Source organism: Hyperolius riggenbachi, chromosome 6, assembly GCF_040937935.1.
Source record: "Hyperolius riggenbachi isolate aHypRig1 chromosome 6, aHypRig1.pri, whole genome shotgun sequence".
Taxonomy (NCBI): Eukaryota; Metazoa; Chordata; class Amphibia; order Anura; family Hyperoliidae; genus Hyperolius; species Hyperolius riggenbachi.
Genome location: NC_090651.1, coordinates 15,192,013 through 15,213,913, shown reverse-complemented (window position 1 = coordinate 15,213,913; position 21,901 = coordinate 15,192,013). Strand labels below are relative to the sequence as shown.

The 21,901-nt window shown below is 45.7% G+C and overlaps 1 protein-coding gene across 2 annotated transcripts in view; it reads right to left on the bottom strand.

Annotated features, from left to right (window-relative positions):
* UBE4B (ubiquitination factor E4B) overlaps positions 1 to 21,901 on the bottom strand; it is a 113,352-nt gene that overhangs the window by 77,616 nt on the left and 13,835 nt on the right. For both annotated transcript variants that reach the window (XM_068238864.1, XM_068238865.1), the window contains exon 2: positions 14,117 to 14,303. In XM_068238864.1, coding sequence (XP_068094965.1) covers positions 14,117 to 14,303 — 187 coding nt within the window. The remainder of the gene's footprint in view (positions 1 to 14,116; positions 14,304 to 21,901) is intronic.

Genomic DNA, 21,901 nt, shown 5'->3' with positions numbered 1-21,901 from the left:
GATATCACAGTAGGTAAATTACCTCCCAAGAGATAAATAGGTTGGTAACCTCTGGTGAATTGACGCCAATGGCCTCAATTCACTAAGATCATGCTGGAGATAATAAGGCAAGAGAGTTCCTTAAAGCGGACCCAAACCAAACATTTTTTTAATTAGAAATATTTAGTTGCACCACTCTGACACATACAAAGATAAATAAACACAGCTTCAAGCCTATGATCATTTCAGTGCATGCTTTTCACCCTTCTCTTTACATATGTTATACTGGGGGCAGCCATTAGCAATTCCTCCATTGCTGGACACCATCTACTCCAGCAGATTGCCGGAAAAATCCCGGCAATTTGAAAGGAAGGGAGGGGTTACTGCAATAAATGTAAAATATTTTATATTTGTCATCATGCAGCTGAAAAAAGGCTGCCATTTATTATTATAATTTAGAAAATAGATTTTATTTCTGAAATCTTGTATTTTTAATTTGGGTCCACTTTAAGTTACCTCCTCTGTAGTTAATTTACCTCCTCTGTAGTTATTTTCACATGCAGTTAATTAACAGCCTGTCTTTAACTCTGGAGTTATTTTAAGGATTGAAGAGTTAACTTAAAGACAGAAGAGTTAACTTTAGGTTTGCCTGAGGTAAAATGTTTCCTGAATACTACATGCCTTATCACCATGGTAACAACTCTAGAAGAGTTATTAAAGACAGGAGATAATCTTAGTGAATTGAGGCCAATGTCAGACCATACACTGGGGTAATAGTCCCAGATCTAGTTCACGTTATTCTGTGAGCAGCGTGTGTTCTATTCAGCTTTAAGGGGCCCATACACCTAACGATTTTCCCGCCGATATACAGCAGATTCAATCACTGTGATCGAATCTGCTGTGAAACTGTTGCGCAAACGCTGACAGAACGATCGATTTCCATCCGAAATCAATCATTCCCGTCGATCCGTCCGTGCGGAAGATTTCGCTCGATCGCCAGTGGGTCGGGAGTGCGTCGATAGCACCGTTCGAATGCCCGACGCTAGCGGCAATACATTACCTGCTCCGGCCGGCGCGTGTTTCCGCTCTCTCCGCTGCCTTTTCTCCGTGCTCGGCTCCTCCAGCTTCACTGAACTTCCTGTCCCAGTAGGAAGTTTAAACAGTAGAGAGCCCTCTACTGTTTAAACTTCCCCGGCAGGAAGTTCAGTGAAGCTGCAGCAGAGTGCGGAGAAGGGACAGTGGAGACCAGGGGACTCGCGCCGGTCGGAGCAGGTAATGTATGCGGGGGGGGGGGGGGGGGGGGGGGGAGGCAGCGGCGGCTCCACGGATTGTGATCGGTTTCATGCTGAAATCTATTCACAATCTGTTTGCAGTAAAGGCAGCCATACGATCCCTCTCTGATCAGATTCGATCAGAGAGGGATCTATCTGTTGGTCGGATCTGATGGCAAATCGACCAGTGTATGGCTACCTTTACAGAGATATCACATTACCAGTCATACCAAGGCTCATCACCTTTATTAGCAGGGCTGTGGAGTTGGATTTAGAGCAATTTTGGGTACCTGGAGTCGGATAATTTTTATACTGACTCCACAGCCCTGCTAGTACCAGTCGTCTGGATGTGACTTGTGCATGCGTGGCAGCACTGCAGGCCTCATATATTTTTATTTAAAGTATTTATATAGCGCCAACATATTACGCAGCGCTGTACAGAGTATATATTGTCTTGTCACTAACTGTCCCTCAGAAGGGTTCACAATCTAGTCACTACCATAATCATATGTCTATGTATGTATGGTGTAGTGCATGTATAGTCTAGAGCCAATTTAGGGGGAAGCCAATTAACTTATGTGTAGGTTTATCTGTATGTAGTGCCAGCGATTTTCTTCTGATTATTATTAAACCCATTGGCACCTTTAGTAGAGTTATCTCATTTGAGATCAGTGCACAGCTTTTGACCTCAACTGGCAGAACTCGTGCTGTAAATTCTTGGGATGCTTTGATCTCTCTCTACCAGCAGAAAATATAGAAACTGAAAGCAGAAGTCCTGTTATTGTCTCACATTGCCCCCTTGTGACAAGTGGTCATAAATACACATTACAGCAGTACTAATTAGAAGCAAGAAAATGTAACAAGGAAATTAAAAGGATTGGGTTAAAATAAAATTGACCCGGAGCACTTGCAAGCCTCTAAATACTGTATGTTGGCGGCTGAAGGGGTAAGTAGGCGGTTCGATCTGGCCGCAATATCAAGTGGTGGATGGGCATCTTTACAATAGGCGACAATCAGAAGACTGGATACTGACTGTGGAGATTGTCTACTGGAGTTGATGCGCTCTCTCTTCTATGAAGTCAGCATTTTATGAACGCAGGCCAGCGAGAGCTCCTATCTGCAGCTGTGTCCTGCTACAGGGAAGACGTACACAGAACTGACATCTCAGAACACAGAGCACTGCAGCTCGGCAGTGATAAAATGGCTCCGTCCCAGAGAAGCAAGAAAGCAACCGCCGTAACCAGCTTCATATCCTGCTTGTATGGAGGTACAGCGGTAGCGCATATCCAGTTGAAGACCAAATTTATTCAGAATTGTGTAAAATCACATGAAGCTATGGCTAAGTCCACTATAGAGAGAGATAGAGAATACCTATCTAAGGAGGTCGACAGCCGTTTCACACCAGTCGACGGGGTGCTTCGTCAGAACCAGCTCCATACATGTACAGTGGTTGACAGCCGTTCCCCACCCGCCCACGGGGTGCTTCATCAGAACCAGCTCCATACATGTACAGAGGTCGACAGCCGTTCCCCACCCGCCCACGGGGTGCTTCGTCAGAACCAGCTCTATACATGTACAGAGGTCGACAGCCGTTTCCCACCCGCCCACGGGGTGCTTCGTCAGAACCAGCTCCATACATGTACAAAGGTCAACAGGCGTTTCCCACCCGCCCAAAGGGTGTGCTTCGTCAGGACCAGCTCCATACATGTACAGAGGGCGCCAGCCGTTCCCCACCCGCCCACGGGGTGCTTCGTCAGAACCAGCTCCATACATGTACAAAGGTCAACAGCCGTTCCCCACCCGCCCACGGGGTGCTTTGTCAGAACCAGCTCCACACATGTACAGAGATCACAAGCCGTTTCCCACCCGCCCATGGGGTGCTTCGTCAGAACTAGCTCCATACATGTACAGAGGTCGACAGCCGTTTCCAATCCGCCCACCCACGGGTGCTTTGTAATGACCAGCTCCTTATAACTACAGCCGTACCCTCTTCTGACAGGCCCAGTGGGACGCCAGTTTATTCAGAGAATAATGCTGAGCTGTTGCGAAGATGATGCCAATTCTAATGCTGGGAATACGCTGGTCGATTCTGGCACTTAATTCTGCGCCCGATCATTTCAGCTGCTCGTTTCTCTTATCTTCCACTCGTTTTTCTTCTCTTTTTTTCAATCCACTTCAATGACAAATTGAGCAGCAAAACAATCTAACAGTGATCGGACATGACTAAAATTATCTAACCATCTAATCGGCTCAGAATCGAGCCGTGTATTCTCAGCATAAGAAGTGAATTTGGTTGGCCCAATTCCTTGCTGTATACAAATTGCATGCAAGCTGGAATTTAGTGACATACATTAGAAAGTGGTAAATTATTCAGGATTGTTACTTTTATGGTAATTATCCTGATGTCAGCATCAGAAACACTTCCTATAGCTATAGATTTTTGTAGATTGGTATGTAGCTCCACCTTCCCAGTGATGTCACAGCCTAGGCTGGTTATTTATGCAGAATTCTCCTCCCAGAGCACTCATGGAAACGAGGTGTTGTTCCTGCAACCTTCACAACGAACATTCCGCAGTGATGCACCTGACAGGATTAGAGCTGTCACCATCTGTGATAAATGCCAGAATGTAAATCAGGGTGACTAAAGATTTTACAATGGCCAAACACTGACTAAATCCATAAATGAATACAGTAAACAATATGCAATTTTATTCATTAAGCTGTATTCAGTAATGTTCCTCTTTACAGAGAAACCATAGTGAAAATAATGAATACGATTCCTTATTTTTCTACAATACTGTATTCATTTAGAAATTCTGTATTCAGTGTTTGCCCATTTACATTCATTTGCATTTATCACAGGTGGTGACATCACTAATCCTGTCAGGTGCAGCTCTGCGGAATGTTTCTCTCTAGGAATTCGGGAAACCAATATAAATAATACCTGATCTCCCAGAATGGTCTGGGAGGAGAATTCTGCATAGTTAAAATGCCTAGGCTAAGCATCACTGGAAGGGCGGAGCTACATAGCAAACTACAGCAATATATAGACATAGGAGGTGTATCTGGTACTGACAAATTACCATAAAAATGGGTATTCTGAATAATTTACTGAATTCTACATTGGCCTCAATTCACTAAGCAGTTTAGACTAGCCTACAGATGGTTTTTAGTCTACTGATGGGTTGGTGTAATTTTTATACTGGGAATACACGGTTCGTTTGTAAGTCATTAAGATGGCTCGATTGATAATTTCCGACCTGTCTGATGTCCCGCCGGATCGATTCTGCGCTCGGGAACAATGCGTACAGATTTGAGAACAATGTGTACATTTAAGGGAACAATGCGGAAAGATAAGGGAAATAGGCGACTGAGACGCAGAATTGAGCAAGAAAATCGATCTGACGCGAAATCGAGCGCGAAAACGTACCGTGTAGTCCCAGCACTAGACCTAGTCTAATGCTGGGAATACACCATACAATTTTCTGTTAGGTTTTTGTTAGATTCTCTAAGTTCAACATGTTGGAAATTTATCTATCTTAAAGAGAATCTGTATTGTTAAAATCGCACAAAAGTAAACATACCAGTGCGTTAGGGGGCATCTCCTATTACCCTCTGTCACAATTTCGCCGCTCCTCGCCACATTAAAAGTGGTTAAAAACAGTTTTAAAAAGTTTGTTTGTAAACAAACAAAATGGCCACCAAAACAGGAAGTAGGTTGATGTACAGTATGTCCACACAGAAAAATACATCCATACACAAGCAGGCTGTATACACCCTTCCTTTTGAATCTCAAGAGATCATTGTGTGTTTCTTCCCCCCCCCTGCAGTTCTCATGCACTGAAGTTTCAGGCTGCTTGTTTTTCTCCTGCAAACAGCTTTGCCCTTGTCTGTAATTCTTCAGCATGTGAAAGCCCAGCCAGCTCAGAGGACGATTTATCCAGCTTGTAAAAGATAAGAGAGAAGAGAGAAGCTGCTCTAATCTAAATAATACACAGGCAGTGTGCATAAAGGGCCTGGAAGGGGGAGTTCATAGCAGAACCACAACACTGAAGAACTTGGCAGCCTTCCAGACACAGGCCGAAAAGTCTGACAGGGGAAAGATACATTGATTTATTACAGAGACTGTGATAGCAGAAAGTGTTGCAGTAAAGCAGAACACATTAGAATAGCTTTTGGAACTAGTAGGATGATAAAAAACAGGATGCAATTTTTGTTACGGAGTCTCTTTAAGGTGGCCACACACCATACAATTTTTTAAATATCTGTTCAATTTAAGAATTGCAATCAATTTTTCTGACTGATTGTAACATTTCAAAAATATGACCAATGTACCACACACCTATGTTCAATTTTTTCCTCAATTATGATAAAACTGATTGGAAACTCAGAGAAAATTGCTAGGGTGTGTATATTAATAAATTAACAATCCAACTCACACCATACAATCTTTAGTAGAAATTGAAGAGAAATATCTGGCATTCCGGATCGATTTAAATAGAAAAAAACGGGAAATCCGATCGGATTTTTCAGTCGAATGAAAAAAAAGCTTTCGATTTTTTCGAGAGATACGATCGTTTTTATCGAATTACTGTAAAATCGGATCATTTTATTGTATCGTGTGTGGCCACCTTTACCATCTATCTGCCGGGCAATTGGGCATTGTTCTAATCAGCAGGAGATAACCAGAAGACAATGCACCAGAGATAATGACCATTCTCCATTCTTGCTCCGTCCCTCGGCGCCTCCCATGATGCGCTCCACGCGCATCACGTGACTCCAAATACTTCCTCCTTCAACCCAGAACTTGGACTCACTTGACCGTCGGATGGACTGCATCGTGGGAGGCGCCAAGGGACGGAGCAAGAAGACGTCAGACAGGTAAGATTGACCCCCGCCCAGGTTTACTGGGAGATATCCGGATAGAACTATCCGGGTATCTCCTGAATTCAGATTTGAGCATGCCTAGTTTAAACACTGATATACTTTGGGCACCTCCGCCCCACCCTTCTAACAAACATTACATTCTTGGCTGAAGATGGCGCAAAAACTGGTCACAGCCACCGATTTTGTACATCACATTCCTTTAACTGCAAGAATACGTTTCCCTGGTATAACCATCATAGCCTTGAAATTTAATTCAGCAGCTGCCTTGTAATAGTTGCTATGGCAACAATCATTTATTGAGGCCTGCTGATCTCACAGGCAGACATGGAGTAAAGTTGTGCGCAGACACAAAAGCACAAAGCGCTGCTGGATGTGACTGAATCCCGCTCCCCAACAGATAGAAGGTAATCATTTCCCTCCCCTGGCAAAAACACAGTCATACCGGATGAGCAGAAGACGGGCAATATTACTCTATTCAACAGCCATGCAGAAGGACTCGACGATGTTCCATGCAATGTTGTGCTATCGTACAGCCACCTGAGCCATTGTCACTTTATTTGACCCTAGACTACAAAGAGCTATGGTTGGATTAGATTGTGAGCTCCTCTGAGGACAGTCAGTGACATGACTATGTACTCTGTAAAGTGCTGCAGAAGATGTCAGTGCTATATAAATACATAATAATAATATGGTAGGACATTACACTGTGGCCATGGTAGGATAAGATTGTGAGCTCCTCTGAGGACAGTCAGTGACATGACTATATACTCTGTAATGTGCTGCAGAAGATGTCAGTGCTGTATAAATACATAATAACAATGTAGCACATTGACTACGACTATGGTAGGATTACATTGTGAGCTCCTCTGAGGACAGTCAGTGCCATGACTATGTACTCTGTAATGTGCTGCAGAAGATGTCAGTGCTATATAAATACATAATATGGTAGGACATTTTACTATGACTATGGTAGAGATTAGATTGCAAGCTCCTCTGAGGCGTCGTGGGTTTAGGGACTACAGGGTCGCTTTAAGTCTCAGCTCACAGCTCGAGTTTAAAGAACACGCGTTGTGAAATCCTTCGTGGTTCTTTCGGGACGCTGGGAAAATAGCTCTTCCTAGCCTGCAATTAGCTCGTGTCAATACAAGCATGTGAGTATCTGAGAAATGCCATGTCTCAGCTCCCACAGCTGTTTATGTGCCAGGAATCACGGGCCCGCCTACTCCGAGGATGAGGCAATTCCAGGACAGCACGTGCTGTTTACATTGCCGGCTGCAAGTGCCGCTTCTAAACTTGGTGCTGCGCGAGAAGCTCATGATCGCATCGGTGGGATGACTGAGTGACGGCACAACGGCGGTGACCAGAGATCCCGCAGGAAAAGGAACACGTACCATTATTGGCTTCTCCACAGTTAAAGCGTGGAGGTTGGTTTTAGATTATGCTGGGAATACACGTTACGTTTTTTTGTGTTCGATTCTACGCACGATTAGCCATTCGATTCTCTGCTCAATTCTCTTATCTTTCACTCGATTTTCTTCTTTGCAAAAGACGCAACGTGTATTCCCAGCATTAGAGGAAAGCGTTGCCGTGCGATGTGCTGTCCCCATCGCAACGCCAGAAACTAGATTCCTATGAGGCAGAGAGCATCAACAGGGCAGGGCTATGGAGTCGGTACAAAAATCTTCAGACTCTAACTCCTCAGTTTATGAAACCACGACTTCGACTCCAACTCCGGGTGCCCAAAATTGCCCCGACTCCTCGACTCAGACTTCAACTCCGACTCCACAGCCCTGCAACAGGATCATATGCATCGCATCACAACCACAAATGCCGCACTTGCCCTTGGCCAGTGACCTATGCCCTGCTGGACAGGAAGCATGTCACCGGGATTCTCAGCTTCCCCATCGTATTTGCGTTGCTCTGCCCCACCAACACATTACAATTTTCTCTGCGTCGCCCATTGACTTCCATTCATGCTGCTGCGTCACAGCGGAGGTCGCACGGTAACACGCTGTTCACTTTGCAGCGTGTCGGGAACTTCTGGTGCGACGCGGTTAGTGTACTGGCCCCATATGCTTTCTTTGCGTTGTTGCGTTACCCTGCGTGCAAAAAGGTTAACACACTACAAAGAAAGTGGGCAAGTGTAAAACTGAACCTGAACTCGGGGCTGCATTATCTGAGCTGCAGCGGGTTCTGGCCATACACATTGAAATGGGACTAATGCTGGGCCATACACGGCTCGATTTTGCCGCTCGATTCTGCAGGCGATTCTCTTCTCTTTTCCCATTGTCCTGCATGCAGAATCTAGGGGCGAAACGGTCGGGCGGGAGATCGGACATGCCGGAAGTTATCTATCGAGCCATCTAAATGGCTCAGAATCGAGACGTGTATTCCCAGCATAAGGGCTGCATCCCACCAAAAAGAGCTTTGCAATTAGTGATCCAAAGTGGAGCTATTTTATTGCGATTTTCATTGCTTTTCTAAACCTTTTACAGAACTGCTATCGCTGCACCAAAGCTACATGCCACACTTTTTGCTTTTGCACTTAAAAAAACCCAAATCCCTCTAGTGTGAAAAAGCCCATGTAACATTAACCAAGCGCTTTTCAAAATGCTAACAATGGGGGGAAAAAGCTCTTTTGGTGTAAAACTGTATTAAAAATAAAATCTTGGGAACCACTAGCAGCAGTTTTCTAAGCCCTTGTGATTTGAAAAGCTCTTGCTTATGTAATCCCACTTGAGGGATGAGATTTTCTAAAAAAAAAAAAAAAATACAGCATAGTATTAGCAAGAGCTTTTCAAATCACTAGCACTTAGAGCTAGTTCACACTTTCCGCTCGGAGCGCCGCCGGCTCACGATCGCAATTTTAACAAAATGTTTTGCTATTCTTGAGCGCTTTGTGCTTGTGATTCCCGTTCAATAAGAACGAGAATCGCAATCGCCCCCAAAACTCTGCATGCAGGGCGTTTATGATGAATTGAAATCACAACCACTGCAGCGTGAATGTATTTATAGTGATACATTGTAGCAGCGCTTTGCTGATCGCAGAAGAATCGCCCCAATATGAACCAGCCCTTAGAAAAGAATGGCTAGTGGGTCCCAAGCAAAGCATAAGCTAATGAAAAATGACCCAACTGCGCTCCAACAGCTGTCCACAGAGATCATTCTGAGCACAGGCGTGATGATGGCCAGCCCAAATGGATAGGGAGGCTCAGCTGGAGGCCACACTCACGATGCAGAGACAAGATGGCTGTCCCACGGTTCAGAGAAAAACACATTCTGTAGCTTAGGCCAGCTAGACTAGTTGACCGTTGATAGTGAAAGAATGTCATATGGAGAACGTGGCAGAGATCAGATCAAGCGAAGGAGAGTTTGTTCAGTTTGGAATTACACTCAAAATCTCCCCTCTGCCTCAGCAGATTCACCACACCATTATTAAGTCTAAAAACAGAACCCATAAAAAAAGTACCTGAAAATGTTATGAAAATTTCTACTTTCACTTTCTTTGGGGCCTTATCTCAAGATTACAGGGACCAGCTGTCAAGGCTCATAACACACACTCAACAAGAGAGTCTTTTAAATGCACAATTATCAAACAACTTGAAGTTGGACGATTTTTGACAAGTAAATCACATGCAAACGACAAGGCGTTAACACTGATAAGAGGCGTCCAACGACTGATAAGACGCAGCTCAAGTCAATTCAACTGTTGGACTGACTTGCCGAACGACAGAGAAGTTGTGTCCAACATGGCAATGTGTACAGAAGTCTGCTACGCCTTTTCAACGACTTCCGTTACTAACTAGGACATATTAGTCGTTTGCCAGTTGAGTAACCATATGTAAATTTGTAGTGCGTCAAGTCGTTCTGTGTGTATAATAGTCGTTTGCACACCAAGACGAATCTTTCCAACTTTTTTAATTATAGTCGTTTGTAAAGTAGTTTATAGTAAAAGACTTTTGTTGACTGTGTGTAGGGCTCTCCCACTGTGAGGCAATATCGCTTTTATGTGTGGAGGGAAGATGCTTCTCTCAGCAAAATAAACAAAGGCAGAAGCTTATCTGTGTCCCTGAACCACAGCGCACCAACCCCAGCTGACATAAAAAGCCACCTCAGAGCAGGCCTGAGCTGGTGTTGTGCTGGGCTCACACGCTCATTTCTGCAGTCAATTCTCGTTGCTTCCGCTTGTTTTTCTTATCTTTTCCATTCACTGCTAAAACAAATAGAGCGGCAAAATGATTGAGTGGGAGATCGGATGTCGGAAATTATCTATTGAGCCATCTAAATGGCTCAAAAACGAACCGTGTATTCCCAGCATAAGAACAGGCGTGTTGGGGAGGTTTTCCTGGCTTGTGGGGTTGCACTCCAGGATTACCAGGAACAGGGCTGCTCAAATCCGGATAGTTCTATCCGGATATCTCCCAGTTACCTGTGCGGGGTCAATCTTACCTGTCTGACGTCTTCTTCGGTCCGTCGCTTGGCGCCTCCCACGATGCGGTCCAAGCGGCGGTCACGTGATCACAAACACTTCCTCCTTCCGGGTTGAAGGAGGAAGTGTTTGTAATCACGTGACGCGCGTGGAGCGCATTGTGGGAGGCGCCGTTGGATGGACGAAGAAGACGTCAGACAGGTAAGCTTGACCCCCCCCGCACAGGTAACTGGGAAATATCCGGATAGCAACTATCCGGGTATCTCCCGGATCCGGATTTGAGCAGCCCTAACCAGGAAGTCCTGTCTGCCAAGCAACTCCAATATATCTCCTTCTAAACTAGCACCATAGGAAGAATGGTATGCAATACAACAATTGCCCGACTCCTAGAAATGGGCAAAACTCAGCTACTGATCCTGGCTTTCAAGCAAATGCAATGTAAATTGTTTTCAGTCTGGACCAAACAAATGCTCTTCCTGACATTTCTGTTTAGCCCAATAACAAGCAGCATGCAATTTGCATTAAATCTGTATTTAACATTAGCAGCCAATTGATCATCTCTTATAATACTTTTTTTTGATACAGGTTCATTTTAAAAGATACCTGAATTGAATAGTAAATAATAAACAGACGCTATATTAGTATGTGGGGAGGTGTGCAGACTAACCGCATCTCCCGTGTGCCAGCGTCAGTTTTACTCTAAATGCCTCAGTTTGTGTCCTGTAAATCGGCACCCTTTGACCCGCACATACATGGATGCAGATGCGCATTACATCAGGTTGACACCTTGTGACTGCACTCTCCTCTCCTGCACATAGAGGGAGACAAGCAGGGAACGTGGTCACAAAGTGCTGACCTGAATCATTGACTGCATTCTACTATATGACACTAAAGGGCATCTTTAACCCAACAGCTGAAACCTGATTACTGCAGTTCCCTACACCTGCCTTGACATGTCACCAGCCACAGTAGGAGTGTGGTAGCCATGGGACAAGCGAGTAAACATTAAGCATAAAGGTAGAATACACCATTTAAAAAGCAGAACAGAAGGGCTGTGATTTGTCTGCTGCGGATCTCGCGCATAATCTACCTTCTATACTCGCGAATAAGCCTAATTTTTCAGCACACAAAAAAAGTGCTGAAAAGTTATCCCCTCGGCTTATATGCGAGTCAGTGGAGCAGAATGGATGGTGGAGCAGGTTTTGTTACTGGCAGAGGAGCGTGTAGATCTTGCACTAGTTATACTGCTGGCTCCCTGCTGTGTCTGTGCCCAGCATCCCTGCAGCATGGTGTGCAGAGTGCGCTTCTCACCTGTGTCTCCTGGCTTGTGGTGCGGAGTGTGTAAGCAATGTGTAAGCGAAGCAGGGGATTCTTCCTGTGTACCAATCGTTGTGTCTCATATCTAGGACGCCATCTAGTGGCACCTTGAGACACAGCTGTATCATCCTTGGTGCACATCTGGCTATGGGGAGAGGGGATGACTTGTACTGGGGGCATATCTGGTTACTGTGGAGGGGGCTATACTAGGGAGGGGCTTATATGCAAGTAAATCACCTTTTCCTGGTTTCTGAGGGAAAAGCGGACACTTCGGCTTCTACACAGGTTGGCTTATATGCGAGTAAATACGGTATCCGCGTTTCATATACTAACCGTACCTTTTGCCTGATCAGATGACACAACCTGATTTTATTTTGTTACTTTCGTTTTATCGCCTTCTGTTCATTTTGTGAGAAAAAAAATTACCGGTAGGGAATTTTTTTTATTTACTGTAAGCAGTAAAATTACGAACCAATAAAGGAACAAGGAAGCAATGCACAGAAATTCTAGAACGGCTCTATAAACACTGGGTGAAAACAAAGAAGTCTCAGCCGTGCACGAACATCAGCAGCCAATATAAGACCCCCCCCCCCCCCCGCCAGCTGTCTGTACATTACCCATGTGCCTCAGCACTTTTCTTCACACCCAACCAGAGACATCGAGGGCGAATGCTACTTACTCAGGGCTAGATCACATTCTGTGATTGCCCATTGGTTGCCCCAGGATCGGGATCCGGAGGCAAAATCTCATGCTTCTGCGCTTGCGATACCTGTCAATAGAACGAGAATCACAGCGCAATCACCATGCAGGGCGTTTGCCACTGAGCGAAATCGCAAACGCCGCAATGTGAATGTATCCTGAGGTATACATTAGTAGCAGCGCTTTGCTGATCGCAGGTGATCAGCAAAGCGCTGAAAAAAGTGCCCAGTGTAAACAAGCCCTTACTGCTGCACAGACTGGCTGGGTAACTGAAGCCTCAGTTCAGGCACTGATTTATTAACTAATTTAATAGCACAATGTTTTATATGAAATGTGCACAAAATGGTCATGTAAAATACAGAGCTGTATCTGCAAACCTTTATCACTGAATGAATGCATGTTGCATTATTGCAGCTCTGTACCATTAAGTTGGCCATACACTGGTCGATTTGCCATCAGATAGATCCCTCTCTGATCGAATCTGATCAGAGAGGGATTGTATGGCTGCCTTAACTGCAAAACGATTGTGAATCGATCTCAGCATGAAACCGATCACAATCTGTGAAGCTGCCACCCCCCCCCCCCCCCCGCATACATTACCCGATCCGGCCCTGCTGTCTTCTCCGCTGGGTTCCGGATTCTGGACCGGCTGGCTTCACTTTTTGTCCGGGGAAGTTTAAACAGTAGAAGGCGCTCTACTGTTTAAACTTTCTGCCAGGACAGGAAGTGACGCTAGCCGGTCTGGAATCCGGAACCCAGCGGAGAAGACAGCAGGGACACGCGCCGGCCAGAGCAGGTAATGTATTGTGGCTGTATGGCGTCAGTCGTTGGGCATTCGAACGCCGCTAATGACGCACTCAGTCGATTGAGCAAAATCTTCCGCACGGACGGCTCAATGGGAACGATTGATTTTGGACGGAAATCAATCGTTTGCGTAACGATTTCACAGTAGATTCGATCGCGGTGATCGAATCTGCTGTATATCTGCGGGAAAATCGTTAGGTGTATGGGCCCCTTTAACAAGCTGACGCATCATTGCATTCCAGTAGTTCTGGAGGTGTGGCTAGCTTGCAATGACAACAAAGGAGGATTTGCATATTTCAGCAGTGATGCATTGTGACATCATATGCTCAGTCTAACCCGAAGGACCGATTCACACTACAAGAGCTTTTTAACCACTAGTGATTTTGAAAAGCTCTTGCTAAAGGTGGCCACTAACGATCCAATCTCTAGCAAAAAAAAAAAAATGTTCGAGTGATCAGATAACTCTGATCGGAAGTGAAATAGTTCAATACACCATCAACAAACCCAATCTTTGCTTCCTATCTATAACAATCAACAACAACAAAAAAATCCCATTTCTCCAGTGTGAACACACACATAGGATAACGTTGGCAAGAGCTTTTAAAACCACAAAGCACTTAGAAAAGCTATTGTAGAGTGAACCAGCCCTAACAGAGTGTATTGCTAGCCAAGAGAACAGCACTTCAGGTTCCCTTTAATGTGTGGTTATAATTTGGTGCGGGTCACTTACCTGATCCTCCAATGGGCGAGGTAGCCGGGGTTATGCCCTGTACATTTAAGCCGAGCTGGTGGGAGGCGCCGGGGGCTGGTGCTGCTGGCGGTGGTCCGGGGGGATTCTCTCTCTGTGGAGATGTCAGCGGCGTTGTGGGCTGCGATGAGGGCCCACCAGCCAGTCGAGCCAGGCGCCTACGTCTGATCTGTGAAAAGAAAGAAAGGAGCTGTGAACGCCTGCAGCCTGCAAACCAACATCACAAGTACAGAGTCATGATAGGAGCCGTGACTGTGTGCAGCCTGCAAACCAACATCACAAGTACAGTCATGATAGGAGCCGTGACTGTGAGCAGCCTGCAAACCAACATCACAACTACAGAGTCATGATGGCAGCCGTGACTGTGTGCAGCCTGCAAACCAACATCACAGTACAGAGTCATGATAGGAGCCGTGACTGTGTGCAGCCTGCAAACCAACATCACAGTACAGAGTCATGATAGGAGCCGTGACTGTGTGCAACCTGCAAACCAACATCACAAGTACAGAGTCATGATAGGAGCCGCCCGTGACTGTGTGCAGCCTGCAAACCAACATCACCAGTACAGAGTCATGATGGCAGCCGTGACTGTGTGCAGCCTGCAAACCAACATCACAGTACAGAGTCATGATAGGAGCCGTGACTGTGTGCAGCCTGCAAACCAACATCACAAGTACAGAGTCATGATGGCAGCCGTGACTGTGTGCAGCCTGCAAACCAACATCACAAGTACAGAGTCATGATAGGAGCCGTGACTGTGTGCAGCCTGCAAACCAACATCACAAGTACAGAGTCATGATAGGAGCCGTGACTGTGTGCAGCCTGCAAACCAACATCACAAGTACAGAGTCATGATAGGAGCCGTGACTGTGTGCAGCCTGCAAACCAACATCACAGTACAGAGTCATGATAGGAGCCGTGACTGTGTGCAGCCTGCAAACCAACATCACAAGTACAGAGCCATGATAGGAGCCGTGACTGTGTGCAGCCTGCAAACCAACATCACAAGTACAGAGTCATGATAGGAGCCGTGACTGTGTGCAGCCTGCAAACCAACATCACAGTACAGAGTCATGATGGCAGCCGTGACTGTGTGCAGCCTGCAAACCAACATCACAAGTACAGAGTCATGATAGGAGCCGTGACTGTGTGCAGCCTGCAAACCAACGTCACAAATACAGAGTCAAGAGAACTGGTGAAAAGAAGGCCATGTTTACTGATGCTCACCTGGCTGAAGATTAGATTGTGTCTAAATAACACCAAAAACAAGCATGCAGCTAATCTTGTCCGATCTGACAATAATGTCAGAAACGCCTGATCTGCTGCATGCTTGTTCAGGGGCTATGGCTAAATGTATTAGAGACAGAATCAGCAGGACAGCCAGGCAGCTGGTATTACTTAAGAAAATAAAAATGGCAGCTTCCATGTACCTCTCACTTCAGTTGTCCTTTAATAGTCATGGAGGGAGTCTTGTTAATCTGGTTTTATTTTGTATTGAAGATGTGAGGAAATATTGAGTGTATGTATACATTTATAACAGGTGGTGCAGTCTTACGCCATTTCTTCTACTTTATCCTCTTCAGTGACACAAACACCACTGACAAATGTTACAAGGGTGACCTTGTGATGGACAGTCTCTGCTGTAGTGACCTCAGGAAAGGTCAGCGGTGTGCTCAGTCTCAGCATGAACCACACACACAAGGCTGGCATTGTGTCCCCGCTAACCATGTGCCTATAGGATAATGTGCTCTACATTGTGCTGAGACCGCAAGCAAAAGAGAAATCATTCGCCAAAAGCAACAATAAACAAAATGCACGGGGTGTCAGTTGACGAGCACGCCTCCCTGCACTTATCTGGAAACGGAGCTTACTAATGTGGCTTCTTTCTATAGCAATGTTTTTTTGTGACTATACTGGGTGTAAATGATCCCAGCTGCCATCCACTGGAACTCCCTCCAAATATTTGCATTATAGAGGACTTCTCACGAGACTCTCCCTTCCTCTGGAATTCACTTCTAAAACTTGCGTCACTCTCCAACCTTCTAGAAGCAGTAGAGTGTTGTACCGTGCAAGCCATCAGTATAAGTAAAAGCAAGGAGCATTGAATTAGGATGATAACATTTATTGGCTAACTTAGAGTAGAATAAACAGTAAGGTTTCGGCTTATAAATTATAGCCTTCATTTAATATGCACCCAACGAGAACCTAATGGAAAAATTAGATAGGAGATGCTCAACTACATTTCCTGCACTACAACAGAAACCGCGGGGCATATTTCTCAAACCCTGTGCAAGGAAAATGAGAGCAGAACTGGTCAGATGTCAAGGATTCTGATTGGCAGCTCCACTTTCACACCTGCTTTGCTACAATTTTCTTTGCATGGATTTTGATTTGCCCCTTGTGTCTGAGTAAGAAGGCTGGGCTTGTGGCTCACAGGAAGTAGGCGGTAAGCAATAGTAAGACCACAACCTGCTCAGACGAAACTTGGCAAGTAACAATGGTCTGAGGTCTGAATGGATAGGTGCACAGCTGCAGGCGAGCAGAATTGCACACAATGAACTTTTAAATATGAAAAGTCCTAAGTAAACTTTTAAGGCCTGGTTTCCCCCACACAATGCAAATTGCAAATGCATACATTTTCTTTTCCTAATTAAATGTTCTTTTGTGTGTATGTATGGGGATTTGTTTGTACGTATGGGGATCAGAGAGGAGCTTATCGTGACCTTGAGACTGTACTGTGTGTACTCCTATTTGTTATTGCCTGAAGAAGCGGGAATATACCTGCGAAATGCAATGCATTGTTTATTGGAGTATATAAATAAACTTGTTTGTATTAAAATTGATGGTATTATGTCTACTTCGGGGAGATGAGTCCACCACCGCCTCCCGAGGAATTTTAAAGCTTAATACATTTTATTCTTTTGGTGCCTCTGTTCTCCTTACAGTATGGGGATTCCATTCAACTACACTGAAAGGAAGCATTAAAGGGAACCCGAGGTGAGAGGGATACAGAGGCTGCCATATTTATTTCCTTTTAAACCACGTCAGTTGCCTGGCTGTCCTGTTAATCTTCTGGCATAAGAAGTGTCAAAAACCCTGGAACGGGCATATGGCTAATAAAGTAAAATTTAAGTCAGCTGAGCCAGAGTACCTGATCTGCTGCATGCTTGTTCAGGGTCTATGGCTAAAATAATTAGAGGCAGAGCATCAGGAAGGCTGTCGGGCAACTGGTATTGTTTGAAAGGAAATAAATATGGTAGCCTCCATATCCCTCTCACCTCGGGTTCCCTTTAAGGCTAATGCCGGAATGACCTGTACACACTGAATATCGTAAATTGCAAATGTGCTACAATCGTGATTTCTCTTTCAACATGCACGTTCCAAAGTGATTGGCGAGTTTTCAAAATGCAATTGCAATTTCCAACAGCAGGGAAAAAGCGTGGGAAGAATTTTAAAACAGGAGATTGCAAGAACATTGCATGCCACCGCGTTTGCTAGGCAATTTTCTTGAGTTCCCATTGATCCAATCGCAAGAAAATTGCTGCACGCACCAATGTCTGGGTGAAAATTAATTCATACCACTGTGGAAAAAAAGGGCATAGCAATTACCATGGCAATCAAGGTGCCATTGCGATTGGCAAACGCATGCGCTTTGATAATCTAACTGAAGTGCATGCAGTGCCAACGGGACTTTGACGTCAAGAATCAAAACCACTAGTGAAAAAAAATTAAAAAGTACAAAATAAGTGTCACATGCCATCCAAAAACTGTGTTCAAAAACACGTACTGGAAACAGGCCCTTTTAACAACATAATTTTACAAGCACTGTTCTCCCCAGAAATTTTTTTCCGCCGGGTGGCATGAAAAAGTAGCTGGGTGGGGCGAGATGAGAGAATGTCCGGCCGGCGCTTCTCTGCCCAACTCTGCTTACAGCATAGGTGGAGGTGAGCCAATGACAGCCGGGTGGTCACCAAAACTAGCCGGGCGGAGCACCCGGCTAAAAGAGCCTGGGGAGAACACTGTACACATTCACCTTTTTAATGTTTTGGGACTTCCTTATTCTATGTTTACACAATCCTGCATTTCTGTTTTGGAAACGCAAAACGGCGCAGAAAAATATGGGAGCAGGGTGAAGAAGAAAAACGGCTCACCTTGCTTCTGCTAAAGTCCCGGCAGATTTGCTATTCCCCTTCCATCTTTATCTATAATATATTCCTCCTCTTCCCTTTATTTCCCCCTCCTTCTGATGACATAAGACAGTGCACTTCCTAGTATAGCCCTCAGTGGGAGTGTCTGAAGACTCTGGGAGGGGAGCGGGTAACAAATACACAATTAGCAAGAGGAGAAAAGAAGTGGGCGCAGTAGGGGACAACCTCGCGAGGTCAATCTCTGCACCGACAAGAACCTCAGGCCGACGCCTGCGCAGTAGAGCGGACCCGACCGAGATCGGGTATTTCCGGCTACTTCGGAGCAGAGAGCCGCCACAGCGCCCCCCGCTGGAGCCTGGAAAGGTAAATATTGAACAAGCTGTAGGATCTGTCAAGCTGCAGCGAGACCCCCGTGGGACGGAGAACGGCGTGGGAAGCCTCATTGGGACCCTGAGACTTCCCCCTCCGGAGGCGAGTGCCCCCCAGAGGAACTTTTTGATGTTACGGGTCACTAGGGGAGTGTAAGCCTGTGGTCCTTAAGTGGTTAAAGAGGAACTGTAGTGAAAAAAAACTCATAAGGGATACTATTTTATTTATTTGCTACAATATGCATTTATAACCTATCTAGTCAGTGTTTGCCCATTGTAAAAAAAAAAAACAAAAAACAAAAAAAAAAAAAAACCCTTTCCTTAGGGCCCTTTTCCACTAGCAATCGCTAGCGTTCACGCTGAACGCTAGCGATTGCTGAATCGCAATTACCGACGATTCCCCGACGTTCGCGGCCGCGATTTTGCTATGCTATGCACTGCATAGCAAAATCGCGGCAAATATCGCTCTGCCGCGCGTTCGCGTTCCCGGCAAAAACGAATCGCGGTAGTGGAAATGATCTACCGCGATTCCTATGTTAAAAAGCAAACCGTAGCGATTGTAAAATCACTAGCAGTTTGCGTTTTTGCGATTCAGCCAGCGCAAATGCGCTGGTGGAAAAGGGCCCTTACTCTGATTTGCTTCCTGAAATGTACCACTTCTCACTATCTGCGTGGAATGTTTGAGAGTTCTGAAACCAGTAAAGATATACCTGGTCTCTCTGAATAATCTCGAAGGAGAATTCCGAATAGCTAAATAGCCTAGGCTAAGCATCACTGGGAGGGTGGGGCTACATACCAATAAAACCTCCTTAAAGAGAACCCGAGGTGGGTTTGAAGAATATTATCTGCATACAGAGGCTGGATCTGCCTATACAGCCCAGCCTCTGTTGCTATCCCAAACCCCCCTAAGGTCCCCCTGCACTCTGCAATCCCTCATAAATCACAGCCAAGCTGCTGACAAACAGCTTGTCAGAGCTGGCTGCGTTTATCTCTATAGTGTCAGTCTGCTGCTCTCCCCGCCTCCTGCAGAACTCCAGTCCCCGCCTGCATCCCTTCCCTCCCTGCTGATTGGAGGGAAAGGATGGGGGCAGGGACCGGAGCTATGCAGGAGGCGGGGGAACAGCTGAGACTGACACTACAGATGTAAACACAGCCTCACAGCATGGCTGTGATTTATGAGGGATTGTAGAGTGCAGGGGGACCTTAGGGGGGGTTAGGGATAGCAACAGAGGCTGGGCTGTATAGGCAGATCCAGCCTCTGTATGCAGATAACATTATTTAAACACACCTCGGGTTCTCTTTAAAGCGGATCTGAGATGAAAAACTAAATATAACAAGTAACTTGTCTATATATCTTATCTAAAGTTTGTACACAGCATATCTAGCTGCAAACAGCTTCAAAAGTGTACGATTATTTATTCCAGTAATACAATGAGGGCAGCCCTGTTCTGTTTGTCACACTGTCACAGGCTGAGGGCTGGAGATGCTATCAGCTTGCCTGTGTGTAAATTCACTCCCCTCTCCTTCTCCCTCCTGCCTCTCTGCCTCTCAAATCAATGGCAAGTAACCTCATCCTGCCCAGACTGAGCTCCCATAAGCCCTTATTACAGTGCCAAGGCACAAAAAGGAGCCGTGGGCGAGGCTTGTCTAGTTTATAGGGAATTAGAGTATTAAAACAAAAACAAAAAGTATTTGGCTTGAGGAATGCCCTATAAACTATATGAAAGGAACACAATTATGCAATGAGTAAAAGTTTATCTCAGATCCACTTTAACCTCTTCAGGACCACAGGCTTTAACCCCCCCCCCCCCAAAGACCAGGCCATTTTGGGTGAAATAGGCCACTGCAGCTTTAAGGCCAAGCTGCAGGGCCGCACAACACAGCACACAAGTGACCCCCCCCCCCCTTTTCCCCCCACCAGCAGAGCTCTCTGTTGGTGGGGTCTGATCACTCCCAGGTCTGTTTGTTTTTTCAATTACTGTCTCTTGTTTGATGAATTTTTTTTTTTGTTTATATGGAAATTATCCCCCTGCCTCCCCCCGTCTGCCTATCACAGCGGATCGCTTCTGAGTCCCCCAGCGGATCACTTCTGAGTCCCACGGCTGTCCCCTGTACAGCGCTGCTGCTGATGGCTGCACTGTACAGGTTATTCATGTACGAGTCTAAACGAGTCTAAGGGCTCGTTTCCACTATTGCGGTGCAGAATCGCCTGGATTCCACCTCTGATAAAATCGCATGCGGATGCGATTCCCCATGCGTTTTTGCCGCGAATTCGCATAGGTGAGGGTATATGCGATTTTAACCATGTCACTGCCTGTGTGAATTTACATTCGTACCTATGCGAATTCGAGGCAAAAAACGCATGGGGAAACCGCATGCGATTTCCCTATTAAATACACTCGCAGGCGAATTCTGCGGCTCTTTCAATGCTGAAAAAAAACGCACCTCAACAACGCTACAGTGGTAACAGGCCCATCCACTTGCTTAACATGTGCGAACCCGCATGCGCTGTACGCATGCGGATTCGCGATAGTGGAAACGAGCCCTCAGTCTCCCGAGCAGTGATTGCTCCGCTCCACCCACCAAGCAGGAGATGCGCGTGCAGCCTGCCCGCGATATCCTGCAAAACAGAGCCCCAGGACCGATCGGCGTTAGGCGGCCCTGGGGCTGCCGCCGCGGCTACGTCCATTGGCGTGACGCGGTTGGCTAGTAAAAGTGTACCTGAAACCATGAAAAAAAATAAATAAAAAAAATAAAATAAAAAATTGTCCCTTGCTGTCTTCCCAGGCCGACCTGGATCCTCTGCTATCCGGTCTGGTAATTCGGGCTGCCTCGCTACCGGCAGAGCGTGATGGTGCGCACAGCTGGGCCGCGGATGCGCAGTTCCCCCTCAAATGGATGAATTACAGGGCCACCTAGTGGAGGAACCAGGTAGCTCAGGAGGACAGCAACGGACCAAAGAGCCTGAAGGGGGCTGGAGGAAGCCCCAGGTATGTATATTTTTATTTTCTCATTGATCTAAGGTTTCCTTCAAATTGATCTTTTCAGTTCTAAGCTGCATATACAGTGATGTGAAAAACTATTTGCCCCCCTTCCTGATTTCTTATTCTTTTGCATGTTTGTCACACTTAAATGTTTCTGCTCATCAAAAACCGTTAACTATTAGTCAAAGATAACATAACTGAACACAAAATGCAGTTTTAAATGATGGTTTTTATTATTTAGTGAGAAAAAAAAAAAACTACATCTGA